The sequence below is a fragment of the Pleurodeles waltl genome, chromosome 1_2 (assembly GCF_031143425.1).
Source record: "Pleurodeles waltl isolate 20211129_DDA chromosome 1_2, aPleWal1.hap1.20221129, whole genome shotgun sequence".
Taxonomy (NCBI): domain Eukaryota; kingdom Metazoa; phylum Chordata; class Amphibia; order Caudata; family Salamandridae; genus Pleurodeles; species Pleurodeles waltl.
The window spans coordinates 14,286,337-14,303,971 of record NC_090437.1 but is presented as its reverse complement, the minus strand read 5'-3'; the positions used below and the strand labels follow the sequence as shown (position 1 = coordinate 14,303,971).

At 39.7% G+C, this 17,635-nt stretch overlaps 1 protein-coding gene across 3 annotated transcripts in view; it reads left to right on the top strand.

Moving 5' to 3' along the window:
* The window catches only part of UBXN8 (UBX domain protein 8), a 235,495-nt gene that overhangs the window by 54,349 nt on the left and 163,511 nt on the right, over positions 1 to 17,635 (top strand). The window contains exon 2 of one of the 3 annotated variants that reach the window (XM_069235642.1): positions 10,558 to 10,619. The exons of the other annotated variants lie outside the window; for them this stretch is intronic. Coding sequence (XP_069091743.1) covers position 10,619 — 1 coding nt within the window. The 5' untranslated portion in view covers positions 10,558 to 10,618. The remainder of the gene's footprint in view (positions 1 to 10,557; positions 10,620 to 17,635) is intronic. 3 annotated transcript variants of the gene reach the window in all.

Here is a 17,635-nt window from a genome sequence, read left to right as displayed (position 1 = left end):
TAAGTTATGTGTTATGTGCGGGTTGCTGGTTTTGCAGGGGTACAGGGAGTGCAGAATTATTAGGCAAGTTGTATTTTTGAGGATTAATTTTATTATTGAACAACAACCATGTTCTCAATGAACCCAAGAAACTCATTAATATCAAAGCTGAATATTTTTGGAAGTAGTTTCTAGTTTGTTTTTAGTTTTAGCTATGTTAGGGGGATATCTGTGTGTGCAGGTGACTATTACTGTGCATAATTATTAGGCAACTTAACAAAAAAAAATATATACCCATTTCAATTATTTATTATTACCAGTGAAACCAATATAACATCTCAACATTCACAAATATACATTTCTGACATTCAAAAACAAAACAAAAACAAATCAGTGACCAATATAGCCACCTTTCTTTGCAAGGACACTCAAAAGCCTGCCATCCATGGATTCTGTCAGTCTTTTGATCTGTTCACCATCAACATTGCGTGCAGCAGCAACCACAGCCTCCCAGACACTGTTCAGAGAGGTGTACTGTTTTCCCTCCTTGTAAATCTCACATTTGATGATGGACCACAGGTTCTCAATGGGGTTCAGATCAGGTGAACAAGGAGGCCATGTCTTTAGATTTCCATCTTTTATACCCTTTCTTGCCAGCCACGCTGTGGAGTACTTGGACGCGTGTGATGGAGCATTGTCCTGCATGAAAATCATGTTTTTCTTGAAGGATGCAGACTTCTTCCTGTACCACTGCTTGAAGAAGGTGTCTTCCAGGAACTGGCAGTAGGACTGGGAGTTGAGCTTGACTCCATCCTCAACCCGAAAAGGCCCCACAAGCTCATCTTTGATGATACCAGCCCAAACCAGTACTCCACCTCCACCTTGCTGGCGTCTGAGTCGGACTGGAGCTCTCTGCCCTTTACCAATCCAGCCACCGGCCCATCCATCTGGCCCATCAAGACTCACTCTCATTTCATCAGTCCATAAAACCTTAGAAAAATCAGTCTTGAGATATTTCTTGGCCCAGTCTTGACGTTTCAGCTTGTGTGTCTTGTTCAGTGGTGGTCGTCTTTCAGCCTTTCTTACCTTGGCCATGTCTCTGAGTATTGCACACCTTGTGCTTTTGGGCACTCCAGTGATGTTGCAGCTCTGAAATATGGCCAAACTGGTGGCAAGTGGCATCGTGGCAGCTGCACGCTTGACTTTTCTCAGTTCATGGGCAGTTATTTTGCGCCTTGGTTTTTCCACACGCTTCTTGCGACCCTGTTGACTATTTTGAATGAAACACTTGATTGTTCGATGATCACGCTTCAGAAGCTTTGCAATTTTAAGAGTGCTGCATCCCTCTGCAAGATATCTCACTATTTTTTACTTTTCTGAGCCTGTCAAGTCCTTCTTTTGACCCATTTTGCCAAAGGAAAGGAAGTTGCCTAATAATTATGCACACCTGATATAGGGTGTTGATGTCATTAGACCACACCCCTTCTCATTACAGAGATGCACATCACCTAATATGCTTAATTGGTAGTAGGCTTTCGAGCCTATACAGCTTGGAGTAAGACAACATGCATAAAGAGGATGATGTGGTCAAAATACTCATTTGCCTAATAATTCTGCACTCCCTGTATAGTGTGAGGAGTTAAGTAATAATTAACAATGAATGTTTTATTAAGTAGTTGATTATGTAAATTGTGTAATTATATTTTTTAAGTGATAAATTAGGCGTGAGCTGCTGAGTTTTTAGGGTGGAGGGTATAAAGTTAATTATGTAATAATTTATTATTTAGATTATTAATCATGCAAATTACACACATATATTTCTTAAGTTACATATTAGGCTGCTGGGTTTGTAGGGGCATAAAGTGGAAAGTTATTTACGTAAAAATTATTTGATGCTTAATTATTAAGTTATTCATGTTTTTGTAATTGAATCTTAATATGTTAATGTGTTAACATTTATTTTTGTTATATTTTAAGTATGGGCTGCTAGGTTTGCTGGGGTATAGTGTGGGAAAGTAATTAAGTAATCTTTTTTCCATTGATAATTAAATTGTTTAATAAGCATGTAAATTGTTTTTTTATGTTTATGTATATATTTTTTCGGTTAATTAATAATATTCCTATTAGGTGTTTTATGTTTATTGTAAATTAATAGGGTAATTAGAATTTGTTGTGTGTAAAGTGAAGTACTTTCCCTAATGCTGTACTGGAGCGAGAATAGTAAATATTACCCTTTCAAAGACCAATGCTTTCCCTACTATTGCTCAGACTGGAGTGGGAATAGTAAATTTTCTTCCTCCAAAATCTAACGCTTTCCCTACTGTTGCTCAGACTTGAGTGGGAATAGTACATTTTACCCGTCCAAAGTCCAATGCTTTCCCAACTATTATTGAGTGGAAATAGTAAGTTTAATCCTTCTGAAATCCAATGCTTTCCCTATTGTTGTACAGACTTGGGTGGGAATAGTAAATTGATTCTTTTTTAAATCCAGTGCTTTCCCTACTGTTGCACAGACTGGAGTGAGTATAGTAAAGTTAACCTCTTTGAAGGTATACGCTTTTACTACTATTGCATAAACTGGAGTGAAAATAGTATGTCTATTATTCCCTAACTTCAATACTTTTCTTAATATTGTTATTGTGTGTGTGTGTATATAAATAGTAAATTTCTTATTTGGATTTTTGTTGTTTATATTTGATTTGATAATTTATTTAATGTTTTGCAACTGATTTGATAATATTTTTGATATATATATATATATATTTCACAAAAAAAAAAAAAAAGGTAACAGGGTCCTTATAGTTGGGCTCACATTTTAAACATACAAAACCATAGAAATTCACCAGTTATAGTTAGTTACCTCGAGTAAATACAGATATGTAAGTGGTTACCATAAAGGCAAGGAGAACCGAAACGCTTTGGGTTACTGTTGTTCGTGAGAATGACAATAAAATACTGAAGGACTACTGCAACATGAGTGCATCTTCCCTATATGTCCCTGCAAAGTGGCAGAGTTTGCGGCATGTTTAAGTGCCGTGGTCCTGGCACAGGAGTTTGCACCACCACAGCTAAGTGTACTATAACGCTCACAGGGAACCATCATTTTGTGATGTTAAAGTTTTGGTGATGGCTGCTGCCTCCAAATGGACGTAGAGGTTAGTGGGTTCTGTCTGCATTGAAAGGCAGGCAGCTTGGAATGTTTGTGGCAGTAGTTAATGGTTTATTGGCACCAAGCAAGGAGCAGTTGAGAGCACTGGCCCATGGAAGGGCCAAAAATTGGTATACAATGGAATGCCTTAAAATTGTATTGATCAGAATGACCTCTTTTGAAAAGGAATGCGTGATAGAAATGTAGTGAAAAGTATCCCTCATTAGAGGGATGGAAAAAGGGATTGTCAACTTCCAAGCCCAGCATTCATTGTAAATGGTGACAATCAAATGGAGAAATACAGATATATAAGTGGTTACCATAAAGGCAAAAACAAAAGAAGGGCTTGATTTGTACCTGTGATCAAGGTCTAAGGAGGATCGAAACGAGTTGGGTGACTGTTGTTTGTGAGAATGACAATAAAACACAGAAGGACAACTGCAACGTGAGTGCATCTCCTCTATCTGTCACTGCAAAGTGACAGAGTTTAGTGCATCATTTTCATTACTGTATGTTAATCCAACCACCGCCGTGCACGGCCTATGGCCATGCACAGAGGCGGCCAGCCACAGGGCCTGCAGCTAACCCCCATAAGCACCCAACCGTGCACGGCCTTTGCCCATGCGCAGCAGGGGTTGCCCTCAAGGCCTGGCCTGCAGCCTGTCTCTGCGGCCAACCCCCTTAACCACTCAACCCTACTCTGCACATGACCCTTTGGCCGTACACGGCGGGAGTCGGCTGCAGCATATCTCTCTGGGTGTGAGAATAGTTGTAAGAGGGTGTATCTGGTGGTGGGAGTGGCTGTGAGAGTCTCCGGGTGTGAGAGTGCGTGTATCAGTATTTCAAATGCCCCGGGGAGGTGGTGGTCCTTGGGGCTGTGGGGGGTCTGGGTGCCCTCCATGCCGCAAGTCAATAAGTTGAAGCCCCAGGGAGGTGGTGGTCCCCACATTCAAAATTAGGAATGCCCCCTGGGACCCACTCGGGGGCTTATTAAAAAACAAGCGTGGGAGCCTTTTTTTTTTTGCCACAAATTTGCGAATATCGCAATTTCACTGCAAAACGGTCTGTACGATGTCAGAAAAAGTTTTTTTGCATTGTGGGTTCATATGGGACCCCACCACCTGAGCTAAGGGTGTCCTTACCCTGGCCCCATGTCTTTTTTTAATGGGACTCGGCTCAAGCCGAGTCCCAAGATAACTGCCAGCACCTCCTGGTTGAAGTGTTGGCGGCCAATCACAGCTGTGTATTTTCCTGCACAAGCTTGTCTTTTTGTGTGAATACTTCGCAACCAGAGAGATACAAATTTGGATTTCCAAAATTTCTCAAAAACTACTGAACAGATTTACACCAAATAAGCGAAAGCACAATCTCTGTACCTTTGTGCCAAATTTGGTGTAATTCTGTCCAGTGGTAACAGGAATCAACACAACACTTTTTTTTTCTTTTTTCTTAGAAAATTTCATCAAATGGTGCCAAAGATATAGGCAAACATGGGGCTAACTATAGCTACCTAGTGAGGACCGCCACTAGGTTACATGTATGTATGTATGTGTATGTATATATATATATATATATATATATATAGCACTCACAGCAGTCTAGCAGTTCAATTATTTCTTTCACCATACGCGTTTCGGAAGAAGCTGCCCTTCTCAATGGTGATGGCGTGCACACAGATCAGTTCCCGCTCACTTTTCAAAAGACTGTTATTCTCCCATTGGTTAATTAGTAACAAACCACACACACCTTTTATCTGCGTGAAGTATTGTTTTGGAATATATTTATATATACACACACACATATATATATATATATATATATATATATATATCCGTCAAACTTTATCTAAGCCTCACAGGGACAAAATCCCTAGAAGAAACACAACGGCCTTGACTCCAAGCTAGAACGTGTTTTATTAATGAAAAAAAATCCTGACGCGTTTCGGAGCACCAACTCCTTGATCACAGGTCAAAAAATATACTCAATTGTGCATACATTTAAACAAAGGAAAGAACAAACAACATCAACAAAGGACTCTAGATACTAGTTACACAAGTGGCAGCCATTTTGTAATGGAGTTCTTGTAATACATTGCCTTATCGCAAAGACTCTTATTTCATATAACTAATCACCTATTAACTTTATACTCGCACAACAAAACAAAACCCATTTTGCATTATATATGCTTATAGTACACACAAATCAACACAAAAAAAGGAATATATATCCATGTGAAGAAACAAAATTAATTTCAAGGTACTTTCTGCAGAGGTGTCAGCCATATTTAAACAATATTCATAAAAGATTTTTTCGAAAGACTCATATATTCATGTATATGTATCTTAATATTATATGAAAGGAGCTTAAATACTGATATATACATACATGTATTTCTTACACTACATACTCTACAAGATATTTTAAAACCAATATAAGAGTAATGCTATAATACTCATCTAATGTGTAGAATGTACTGATCAGGATATAATAGCTCCTTGCATTTCCAACACAGATCAGCAATTTCTTTGTACCCATAACAAAAAAACACACAAATACATTTCCTAAAGAAAACAATAATAATAACAATATAACAATTATTGAATGCTTATCCTTGTTTTGTTCTCAATAAGATTGTTGCCATCCCTGTCTAAATAGAACTGAGGTGAACAAAAAGTTCCTCATCCTGATTGAATCCATATGTGACACAGGTGGAATATTTAATAATGAATTTGGATTCCAATTGTCTCAATTCCAGTTCTGTTACCACCTCTTATATTAGCTGGTACATTGTCTAACACACAAAATTTCAACAAATCCCTATTTTTCTGGTGAACCACAGCAGAGTGTCTTGCCATCGGATATCTTTTATCTTCATTGGTTATAGCTCTCATGTGTTCTAATACTCTTTTTCTCGCTTTATGAATTGTGCTGCCAATATAATATTTATTACATGGGCAGCTAACAGCATAGACACAATATTCAGTATTGCCATTAAGGTGCTTTTTGATAATAAAAGGGCTTGAATCCCTAGATAACTTAATTGTACGACAACTATTGCTGCCCTTACAGGCTTTGCATTTCCCACATATAAAAAAACCCTGAACAGTAGATTCTTTGATTCCCGAAGATGATTGAATTAAACTTTTACATAGACGGTCTTTTAAGGGATACACATCTTCTAAAAGTCACCTGAGGTTGTTGTCCAATTGAGTCTGCTAAATGTTCGTCACTTGTAAGGATGTTCCAATATTTCAATAGAATGTGTTTAATTTCCCACGCTTGAGTATTGAACGTAGTGATAAATCTAATTATTTGTGTATCATCCCAGTTGGCACATTTCTGTGATATCAATAATTTTTCTCGATCTAATGAGAGTACTTTTTCACACGTACTATCAAATAATTCACTAGAGTATCCTCTCTCAAGAAATCTATTTCTCATCGTCTGCATTTCTACAGCGAAATCACTATTCTCACTGCAATTTCTTCTCGCCCTTAAAAGTTCACCATAAGGAATACTACGAATCAAATTTTTAGGATGGCAACTATTAGCGTGGAGAAGACTGTTCCCTGCTGTTTTCTTGCGGAACAAAATACTAGTTAGTCTAGTTTTTTTAACTTGTAATTTCAAATCCAAGAATTCAATCTCTGAATGATGTACCTGTCAAAGTTACTTTCAAATTCATCTGATTTATATTTAACTGTTTCACAAATTCTACAGCCTGATCTTCACTGCCTTTCCAAATGCAAAAAATGTCATCAGTATAACGTACCCATAATGTTACATGCTCATCAAACATCTGCATATTGTACACGACTTGCTCCTCCTACCAGCCAAGATAGAGACCTGTATAACTAGGAGCAAAGCAAGTACCCATTGCCGTTCCTTGCAATAGTCGATACACTTGATGATTAAATATAAATAAATTATTAGTTAGACATATTTGCATCATGTATAATAACATTTCAGTGTGCTGTAAATAAGAAAGTGATCTTGCTCTGAAGAAATGTCTACATGCAGAGATGCCTAAATCGTGGGGAATGCAAGTATAAAGGCCTTCAACATCAAATGTTAGTAATAAAAAATTGCTCATCCCAGGGTACCTCATGAATCCTTTCTAGAAAATCCAGTGTGCCCTTAATATATGATGGTAATGCTTCCACAAAGGGTCTAAGAAAAAAATCTATGTATTTAGATGTATTCTCCAACACACTGCCTCTTGAAGAGACAATTGGTCTGCCAGGTGGATTATTAGGATCTTTGTGTAGTTTGGATAACAAGTATAGTACAGGTAATTTTGGGTAAGAACATCTAAAAAATAAATTCCTCCTTCACAATAATCTTATCATTTACCCAATCGGTTAATTTTTCACCATATTTCTTATTGGCCTCCTAATATTGCTGTTTACTTGTTTTTTCATATTGTCTGCTGTCCTTAAGTTGCCTCTCACCCTCCTCTAGGTATTTGGATATAGGCCAGATTACTACATTACTACCTTTTTTCGGAGGGTTTCATAAATATATCTACATTATTATTCAACTCAAGGATAGCCTGTAGTTGTTAAGAATCTAAGTTATGATAACCAGATCTTCTATTCTTATTCCTTTTTAATCTCTTAAATTCACTGATGACACATTTTTCAAATACATCAATTAATGCAGAGTTCACTTGAGGATAAAAGGTGGATCTAGACTTAAATCTATTAGTAACTGCACAATCTAGATTGGTTTGGAATCATTCCATTTCCAAACTTGTTATGGGGTCATTTTCCCACTTACTATCACCCATTAATTGGCCCATTGTTTGAAATGTCTCAATATCCGCAATTTGTAACGGGGATGGAGTTGCCTTCTCCGTTCCCATTTGTTGTTCCCCAGAGGCCCTGGTAGCAAACCAATATTTAAGCTTTAATTTCCTAATAAAATGAGACTGATCTATTCTGCTTAAAGTGTAATCAAACATTGCTATTGGACAAAATGAAAGATCCAGGGATAGTACTTTTTCTTGTGTCTTAGACAAGATTACATTGGATAAATTCACCACAGTTCCTTCTATGGGTTCATGTCAGTTTGACCCCTGGTGCGTATTCTATGTATTTTTGTTGTAATCCACTTGATTTTACTTCTCCTCTTCCGCGAGCTCTGAAACCTACGGCGCCTCTGCCTCATTGGGCCTTTACTCTTCCTTTGGCCAGTAGGTTGAACTCCTTTAAAATTTGGGATTTTACGCTTTCAGTCTCAGAATGATTAGAGACATCACTTTCACTGGTTTCACTCTCAACAATTTCCCCAAAAATCTTTTCCTAGGCGCCATATGGTACCATTGATGGTCCCTCTGTATTTCATGCCGATTGTTGAAGTCCCCTATTGTCCGGGTTATCGCTCTGGTGTTCATATTTGCGTGCGAATGTCAAGATCTGTCCTTTTTCATAGTCACATTCATCGCAATGGAATTTACGTTGTTTTTTTAGCCATGATGTCACCCTCCAATTTATCCAGTCTAACTTGAATCTTCTCCATCTCACGTTTAAATTCCTCCGCACTGCATTTCTCTTGTAATAGTGAAGTACATTTCTCAATTTCTATTGCTGCTTTCTCCACATCCTTTTTTGCATATTTGATAAGTATTTTTAGCATGCCAATTGAACATTGATGATTATTATTTGCCCATTCCTCAATCTTTTTCGGATCAGAATGAAATATGGTCGGTAGAATAAATATTCTCGACTTCAACATATTTTTGAAGAGTGGTGGCCTCCCACCACTTGCCCTGTTCACGCTTAGAGGCTTTCCACAAGTTGTCTCATCATTTTTTCTTGCTTACTTCATCATTTTGCTCACTCATTTCCTCCGAAAAATTAAGTTTTTCTCTAGTAAATAAATATATATATATATATATATATATATATATATATATATATATACACACACATATATATATATATACACACACACATATATATATACACACACATATATATGTGCAAATACTTAAAATTGAATATACTCTAAAAATTTATATTTGTAATAGTGTTACATATATATATATATATAAACCCACATGTATGTGTCTGTTTATATAAGTATTTGTTTAGGGACAGTTTTAAATATTTAAATGTATCTAGTTTACATTATATTAATGTTATATATTAAAATATTTACTATTTAAAACTATATATTAAAAAATGATATTTTGTATGTTTTAACGATATTTGTGTGAAACAGTATTTTTCTCAATATTTTTGTAGTTACCATTATAAGTATAGGAAAACAAGATTTTTTAATCAATATTTTTGACACAGTATTTTTGTTCACAATATTGTTGGCTCCAATATTGTGTCAGAGATCCAACAATGGAGACCAAAACTGCATACAGAAGGCAGCTGATCTTTATACAGTATAATAGCAGACTCTAGATGCTGACTAAAGAAGCGTTCTTACCACACCTCTTACTGCTGTTTCGAAAATCTGTCCACACCTTCTTTTCATTTCTTTTCATACTTTGTTCTCTCTGCAAGTACTTTTTGTTGAAAATATATATATACATAACATGTTATGCAGTGATTTAAGCAAACTGTGCTGTATAATGTGCCATTTCCAGCTGTAGTATTATTTTGCCTATTTTTGTTTTAACACACATTAATATACACTATTGTCATAGGTTTCACCTCTGTAGTGCCATTTTAAAGTCTAAATACAGCAATTGTCTCCTAAAATGTACACAATTAATCATTGCAAATGCCAATAAATGAAACTAAATGTTTTTAGTAACTTCTGATGTGTGTAATCCTTTTTCGTTAAAGTCTTCAGATTTTGTGGCAGATAGTGAGCTATTTGACAAGTGTGCTAAATCCTTAATTATGCAGAAAAATCACTTAAACAGAATCACATATTTTCAGTGGCTCTTATATCTATGCCCCCCCCCCCAATTTGAATTTTGAGGAGTTATAGATAAATGTACGACTACCATATTTAGTCAGATCCTTTTGGCTATCAACCAGGTAAGCAGATTTACTCTGTTTCTGTGCTATGCGTTAATATATATAGAATGTATCACTTTTGTCGGTCCTGGTGCTTTTTTGCTGGGGTTCTTCTAAGATTAAGGCAACACTCTTCCCCTATTTATTGCCCATCTAGACCTCTCTCTACTTACAGAGGCCTAGCTGATCCCTACACTTGTGTAAAAAAGTGATAAGCCCCTCTAACCAGATTTTGGAGTATTATCTCTTTTTTTAGACACCAAAGGACTCATATGCACTGAATCAGTATATAAGAAACATTCTAGTCAACCATAAGCAACGTTGTCTTTTGACTGCATGACTCTCAGTGCAAGACATAAATTGAGCTTTTGAATGCAGATGACAGAGAAGTAGTAAACACTTTTGAGTAGGTCTGTTTCCTAACTGGATTCTGGAAATTGTCTTTAACAGTTAAATTTAGGGCAAAGGGTCTGCAGGATATTGTGCCTCCACTACAACCAGCATATCTGCAAGTAAGTAAACACATCAACCACTTGTTCATGTCCATTATTCTTAGGTCATGACACCTGCAGCCCCCACATGTGATAAAACGTATCTACAGTGGGGTAAACAATTTACTGTCATATCTGTTTTTGGCTTATGTTTAAATGACACTGTGCTTTTGCCTATAATTATTGAGTGGTTCTCCCTGTTTCTGCTTGTGAACAGTGGGACTATACATGAGGTTTACAGTCATAACAGGTTGACTATAGTTCACAAATAAATGTAAACATATTGCTTGTTAACATGCTGCATGCAATTACATAAAAAAAGATTGACTAAACATTAGTTTAGATGAACATATATTAATATACTGATTTTGACAGCAGTGCGTTTTCTGTTAGTAAGTCTTCTCTACAAAAACACAAATTTAACATATTCATGACAGCTTTCTGGATATTGTTCCAATCTTATCCTCACACATCTGTTTTTTGGCAGCAGCACTCTGGTTGTAATGCTCAGTGCCTAAGAACAGGTTTTGATAAGCTTTGCTTCTCTATTTCAGACACATTTAATTTTTTTACGCAAATGTAATGTTGGAGGATAGTAGCTGGGAGTGTTGTAGAATATAATAGATCATTTATGTAAATATTGGTGGAAGAAGAGTGCCCTAGATATTTCATGAAAAGGAGTGGTGATATGCATACATTTCTATACATATATGGTCTTGGGAGCAATAGCTTGCTGTTAAAGGCTTAGCTTAAATTCAGGGTGCTGCTTCTAACTTTTGTAACTCTCTGCCAATCCACATACAAACTCAAAACCCTCTTCTTTTCTTGAGGAAAATTATAATGCTTAGGGCCTCATTACGACTTTGGTGGTTGGAACACTCTGACGCCAAAGACTTGGGGAAGAGGCAGCTGTCATACTGGCTGCCTTCCCCCAAACCTATTAGGAACAGTGCTACGGTATTGGCCTGAGGCCAATATCGTAGCACAACAGCATCCTCAGAATGCGCAAAGCAGAGTGCGCATTCTGAGGGTGCTGGACGGGGGTGGGGGCTGACCCTCTGTGGCCCCCAGCTCAGCCCTTCCACTAGCCTTTTCATGGGAGATGAACTACCATGATGAGGCTGTCAAAAAGCGGACTAGTGCCCCGCATAGAGGTGCTGAACTCTGCACTCCAGTTTCTGAGCAAGAGTCAGACTACTGTCAGCCCATCAGGAACCATGTTCCTGGGTGGGATGACAGTCCAACCGCCAGGGTCATAATGTGAAAGTCCAACCGCCTGGAGTCCGACAGTCCGACCGCCAGACCTGTAATGAGGGCCTTAATTTCTTACGTCTCTTTTTGACCGTCATTTGGAGACTTTTGAAGTATTGCTAAATTCTTTAAATATGTTAGTTTTCTCTTTTCTCTATAGGTTTGTACCTCATACGGTTCTTTGCAAAGCCCACTAATACCATTGTTACAGCGATGCTATAGTCTGTATTTAGGATTTATATCCTAAATACAGATTATAAGATTCTCAGCAAGTCCAGGCTAACCATATTCTACCAGTTCTACCTACTCTAAGTCATATGAACCCAAACAGCTTCATCCCAGGTCGAAACACATCCCTGAACTTTAGGAGACTCTGTCATATCTTTGATAAAGCTCTGACAGTATGACCCAACTTGGCATGTTTCTCATTTGACCTAGAACAGGCATTCAGCACCCTTAAGAGTGCATATCTTTTCAAGGCACTTAATACATTTGGACTACCCCATCCACTATTCGGATGGATAACACTCCTTTAATAAGGCTCCAATAGCAAGAGCACTGACAGGGAGACATGTATCAGCCTCCTACGATTTATACTGAGGCTCAAGACAGGGATTAATTTAATGAATTTGAGGCGAGGGGAAGAGGCATGCTTCCACACTCTTGGGGATCTTTATCTGGAGGGACTCTCCTCGAATTGCTAACATTGCTTGAAACATACAATGGAGTTTAGGGAATACTCTGACAGTTGTGGAGTCACAACCACTCTCCCCCTTGCACCCTCCCCCCCCCCCACACACAACCACAGATACACTGTTACAAACCATGCATACCATAAAGCAAGGCAGTAAACAAATGATAGGACAATCCATGAACAAAACTACATACCCTTGCAGCCCCTTAGGGATTCCTGGGACGATATTGTTGGTAGAGTGATTTATGATAAGGAATGGCAGAAAAACGTTTGAATACCCATGGAATGTTTCCAGAAATGCCCTATTCAGATTTATTCAGCTGGATATACTCTTTAAGGCATACCTTACACCTCAAAAAACCTGCAAACTGTACCTAGGGTCCTGCTCGGTTTGTGGTAGATGTCAGTACTTACTCCCCTGCAGACCTCTACCACATTCTGTGGAGCTGCCCAGTCAGTCAGGACTACTGGGACCTTGTACAGACCATGATTGCATCGGTCACAGGTAGACTGCAACTAACAACAGTGAAAGCTTGTCTACTAGGCCCACAAACCCAGTTCTTTACGACGAAAGTAGCTACAAGGTTCACTGGCCTCCAGCTGCTACTGGCCAAACACAGAATCAAGAGGCACTGGAAATTGGCAGGTCCCCAACTGTGGCTGCATGGAAGTCAGACACGCTTCACTGGTTAGAAGCAGAGAGCAAAGCCCTTCATAGGGAAGAGAAGCCTGGCTTGAGAAAACAGCTGAAAGCTTTCTTTTGGGACACCTTGGTCCTGGACCTGAAGCGACCGGGAGAGGACAATGAGAGACCTACTTGAGCCGCCCCGGAGATACAGGAGGCAATATCCCTAGTTCAAAGGAGCCCACAGAGTGAAATGGTCTCTTTCAACCCACACTCATCCCAAAACGACAAAGCATCTTGTGGATTCAGCAACTGGTCTCTTTTAACCCAAACTTATGCTAAAACAACAGGGCATCTTGTGAATTTAGCAGCGCATCTCTTTCAACTCACACTTAACCCAAAACAGTAGGGCATCTTGTGAATCTAGCAACAGGACTAGCACTACATGTTCACCCTCTGCTGCCTACTCTTTCAGACTTAGAAACACTCACTTGCATACATCTACTGTATGCTCTGACAGGACCATGGACGTAAATGACACAATACATCTATTATATGCAAAGAGCAACGTGTAGCTGGCGGGGTTGCTTGGAATGCCGCCTTGTAAGTATTCACAGGTTTAAGTAGCACTCAAGAAGGCGCACAGGTGCTTCACCCGAGCTCGTCAGCTCAGAGGCTCACGGGAGCCTTAATTACAACAGTCAAAATGGGGAGCACCCTGTCTTCCATTCCAGCATTTGTGACCCCAAGGCATCATGGTAAATGCAGTCATTAGCACGAATTTGAATAGAGTTTTGAAAGTTTTTCACCATATGTTGGTGCTGCAAGTGCCGTATCTTCGGACACGTGTTTCTGGCTATTTGGCCGTCATCAGCGAAGAGCAACGTGTAGCTGGCGGGGTTGCTGGCATCAGTGTGGGTTTATTATTCTGAGAAGTTTGATACCAAACGTCCTAGTATTCAGTGTAGCAATTATGGAGCTGTGGCGTTCATTTTTGACAAACTCCCAGACCATATACTTATTATGGCCACACTGTACTTAAAATGTCTAAGAATAGACTTAGACACTGTAAGTGCATATTGCTCATGCAGCTATGCCCCTCACCTGTGGTATAGTGCACCCTGCCTTAGGGCTGTAAGGCCTGCTAGAGGGGTGACTTACCTATGCCACAGGCAGTATTTTGTGGGCATGGCATCCCCATCAACACACACAATCTACAATGGCAGTGTGCATGTGTTAGGTGAGGAGTACTGCTCTTGTATTTTGCTAGTTTGTGGTTGTGAATCTTTTGGACTGTAGATGTTTTGTTCAATTATACTCCTGTATTTTGATGTCTGACGCCTAGATGTTCTTTAAATTTTGTACTTAATATTGGCAGTAATTTCCCAGGTGAATAGATGCTTTGTCTAACTGATCTGTAAATATGGCTTGGCATGGAAGAACGTGGAAGTGAGCTACCAAGGCTTTCCTTGCATGTCTACAATCCCCTACTCATGTGGCAGACACCAGTCTGAGTTTAAGGCTGGGGAACCTTTGGAGCATCTGACTTCCACAATAAAAAAAAAACCTGATGGGTTGGTTGAGTTGTCTACAAATTTGCAACACTATAATACCCAGGGACTAAAGATGGCAGCCACCGTTTTGTGGCAGAGCGAGGCCAATGGAGAACGAGGGACAACCAACAGCAGATCAAAGCAAGATGTGATAAGAGAGAGCCTCCGTTTTTTTCTGGATTATGAAAATATTGAGGGCAAACAGTCTGAATGCTCTGTTTGAAGAGGTTGAGGCCCACTGAATTGAACCAGGTTCATAATTAGCATATTCCTGATAAACTGCTGGAAACAGATCTTAGTGCCTTGACCCTTAAATGTGTATGCTTGATTGGCGTACACCCAATTGTCGTAAGCTAACTTACCTCTAAATCCCTAGTATATGGTACCAAGGCTTGTAAATTAGATTGTCCACTCAGGGATTGAATCACTTGTTGTGCCACCCTGAGTAGGAAAACGTAAAACGCCACTCCCAGTTTGCCACTGCAGACTGGAAAGACAGTTCAAAACTGCTAACTTGACATTGCCATTTTAATGGCAAAGCCCAAACTCCCTTTTTGATATGGGTAATGTGTGTAATTCATTCCTACAGCAGGCCTATCAAGTCCTTAGGCAGTGTGCAGCATAATAAAAAGTAGAATATGTGTTCAACATGTTCTGGCAGTAAAAACATTTGTTGTTTTTACTGTGAGAGTGACTGGTAGCCCCATTGACCTGTACAGAGTTACACCATGACACCTCAGCTGTGCTAACTTCTGAATGGGACTGCCAAAGTTGGTACTTAAAAGTATCAAAGAACTTGTTACATTAAGCCCAATTTGGTGCCCAAGCTGAAATTAATGTAACTGGCTGTCACGTGCAACTCTTAAAAAATTGCCACTCTGTTGTCCAGTTTCCCAGTGGTCCTTTGCTGAGGCTGGCTACAGCAAAGTCTTCTGCCCTCCTGGGGAGACATGTCAACAGCACCCAGGAGAGTTAACAATAGGGTCTTGCCGCTAGCTGAGTTGTTAACTTCTCCTGGAAGGAATCCACAAAGGGTGCTAGCCCAAAGGTTGACTTTGAGGGGGAAGCGACCTTTGAAGGGCAAATGGGGAACACACTTGAGAGGACCTTCTCTTTTGTTTGGGTAGAGTGGCCAGGATTGGGAAGTGGGAAAACACTGGCCAATTTGTTTTTCTATGGGTGTGTAGCCTCCAGGTAGCCACACCTCTAGGGCATGCTACAGAGCTCAACACACCAACAGGGGGGTCTCAGCATCTCGGAAGTGGGAAGAATAGAGCACTCTGGAATAGCTAGATGCCACTCTGTCAGGAAGTTGTCATCAGGCTGAAGGGAGCCTAGTAGCCCATTGGCTAGTGACTGCAACCTTCCCTGAGGTCACTTTCTGGACATAAAAGGAGCATCTGTAGCACCAGAACTCAGATCTCACTTGGACTGGAGAAGAGGACCGAAGGTCTGCCCGGCTGACCCTGGAACCGGCAAAGAAAAGACTGCACGTAAGTTGGACTGAACCTGTTCCTCCTTTGCTTGTCAAAGGAAAGGTCTGTGCCTGTTGTGTTTTTTTCATGGAGAAGTCCTCTCCTGAGCCCAGTGAGCAACAGAGACTCCAGGAATCAGTTGTCTGGGGTTCTGTTCTCCGCACAGGGCCACAAAAGCTGAACTAACAAGGCTGGATAACTTTGTAGCCCAGGTGACTAGATAATTGCCTTTTTTGCAGGGCATCCCTGAAGAACAAGAGCAGATGCTCAAAAGTTGCACCCCAGTCTGATGGACCCAGGAGAATTGTTGAAGTGAGGTTGGTCGCCCAGAAGTAGAGTTAACACCAAAAGAGGAAAACCACTGAGTCCGTTGTGCCCGGTGACCAGTAGTCCAGTGGTGACTGAACTTTTGTTGAATTATAGAGGGCTTGTCGACCTCTGTGGCAAAAGGTACCCTACTAGGACCACGTACCAAGGAGTAGCCCCAGGAAGACCCGTGTCGACCACTCAGCATCTTCAGCATCCATAGAAGTCAGTGGCAAGGAGCCTCTGACCTTGGAACTGGACTGAAGGCTGGTTTTCTTGTGAAGTTAACTGTTTCTTTTGATCTTGCTGGTGCCGCTGACTGGCTCCCTGTCAGAAATGGTCATCCAAAGTATCTCTATGTAACCACATTCCACTTTGATCGAAGTTTCCTTGAAAATATTTCAAAGTGGTGAACATTTGTGATTCATTGTTCCTTAAAGTATTGATTTCTCAGGAAGCCTCCTGTGCATCCTTTTCATTTTGGTGTCCATAGTGTCATAAAAATATAATCTATTTTTATAAATTGGTGTCACATTTCTTGAGAGCCACATTTCTTGTTTTGGTGCTGTTTAATTGCTTTTCACTTGTTCCTTTAAAGCCTGGTTCCTTAAAGCCACAACTATCCAGTGTTGAACTGAAGTTTGGCAAACAAAGCCTGCTTGGTCCTAGAAGGGTTACACAGTGAGATCTCACTACGGTACCACATAATGCACTCCATTTCTTCACAGAGATCATGTAGAATCGAAATAAATAACATGGAACATGGGATAGTGATTGGGATAGCGATTAGGTCTGAGACAATTGGCTGATCCAAATGCTTACTCTGTCATCGCCACAGGTTAGCGGGGGCATGAGAAGTTATTACAATGAAACTATATGCGCCCCAATTGGGTATCCTAGAAAAAGTAGAGAAATTGATAATTGAAGTTGTGATGGCACAGCTGGCATTAGAAGAAGACTTCCACACAGTCATGGCCCACACAGAGGAGATAGTGACTGCATCTACTACTACTGTGCTGTTACTGAAATGGGAGATCAGTCTATCTAATTAGACTAATTCTGTCTTCCTTCGAAGACTTGGACATTTTTAAGGAATGTGTCCTGGGAAATCTGGTGAGGCTGGAGAAAAAAGT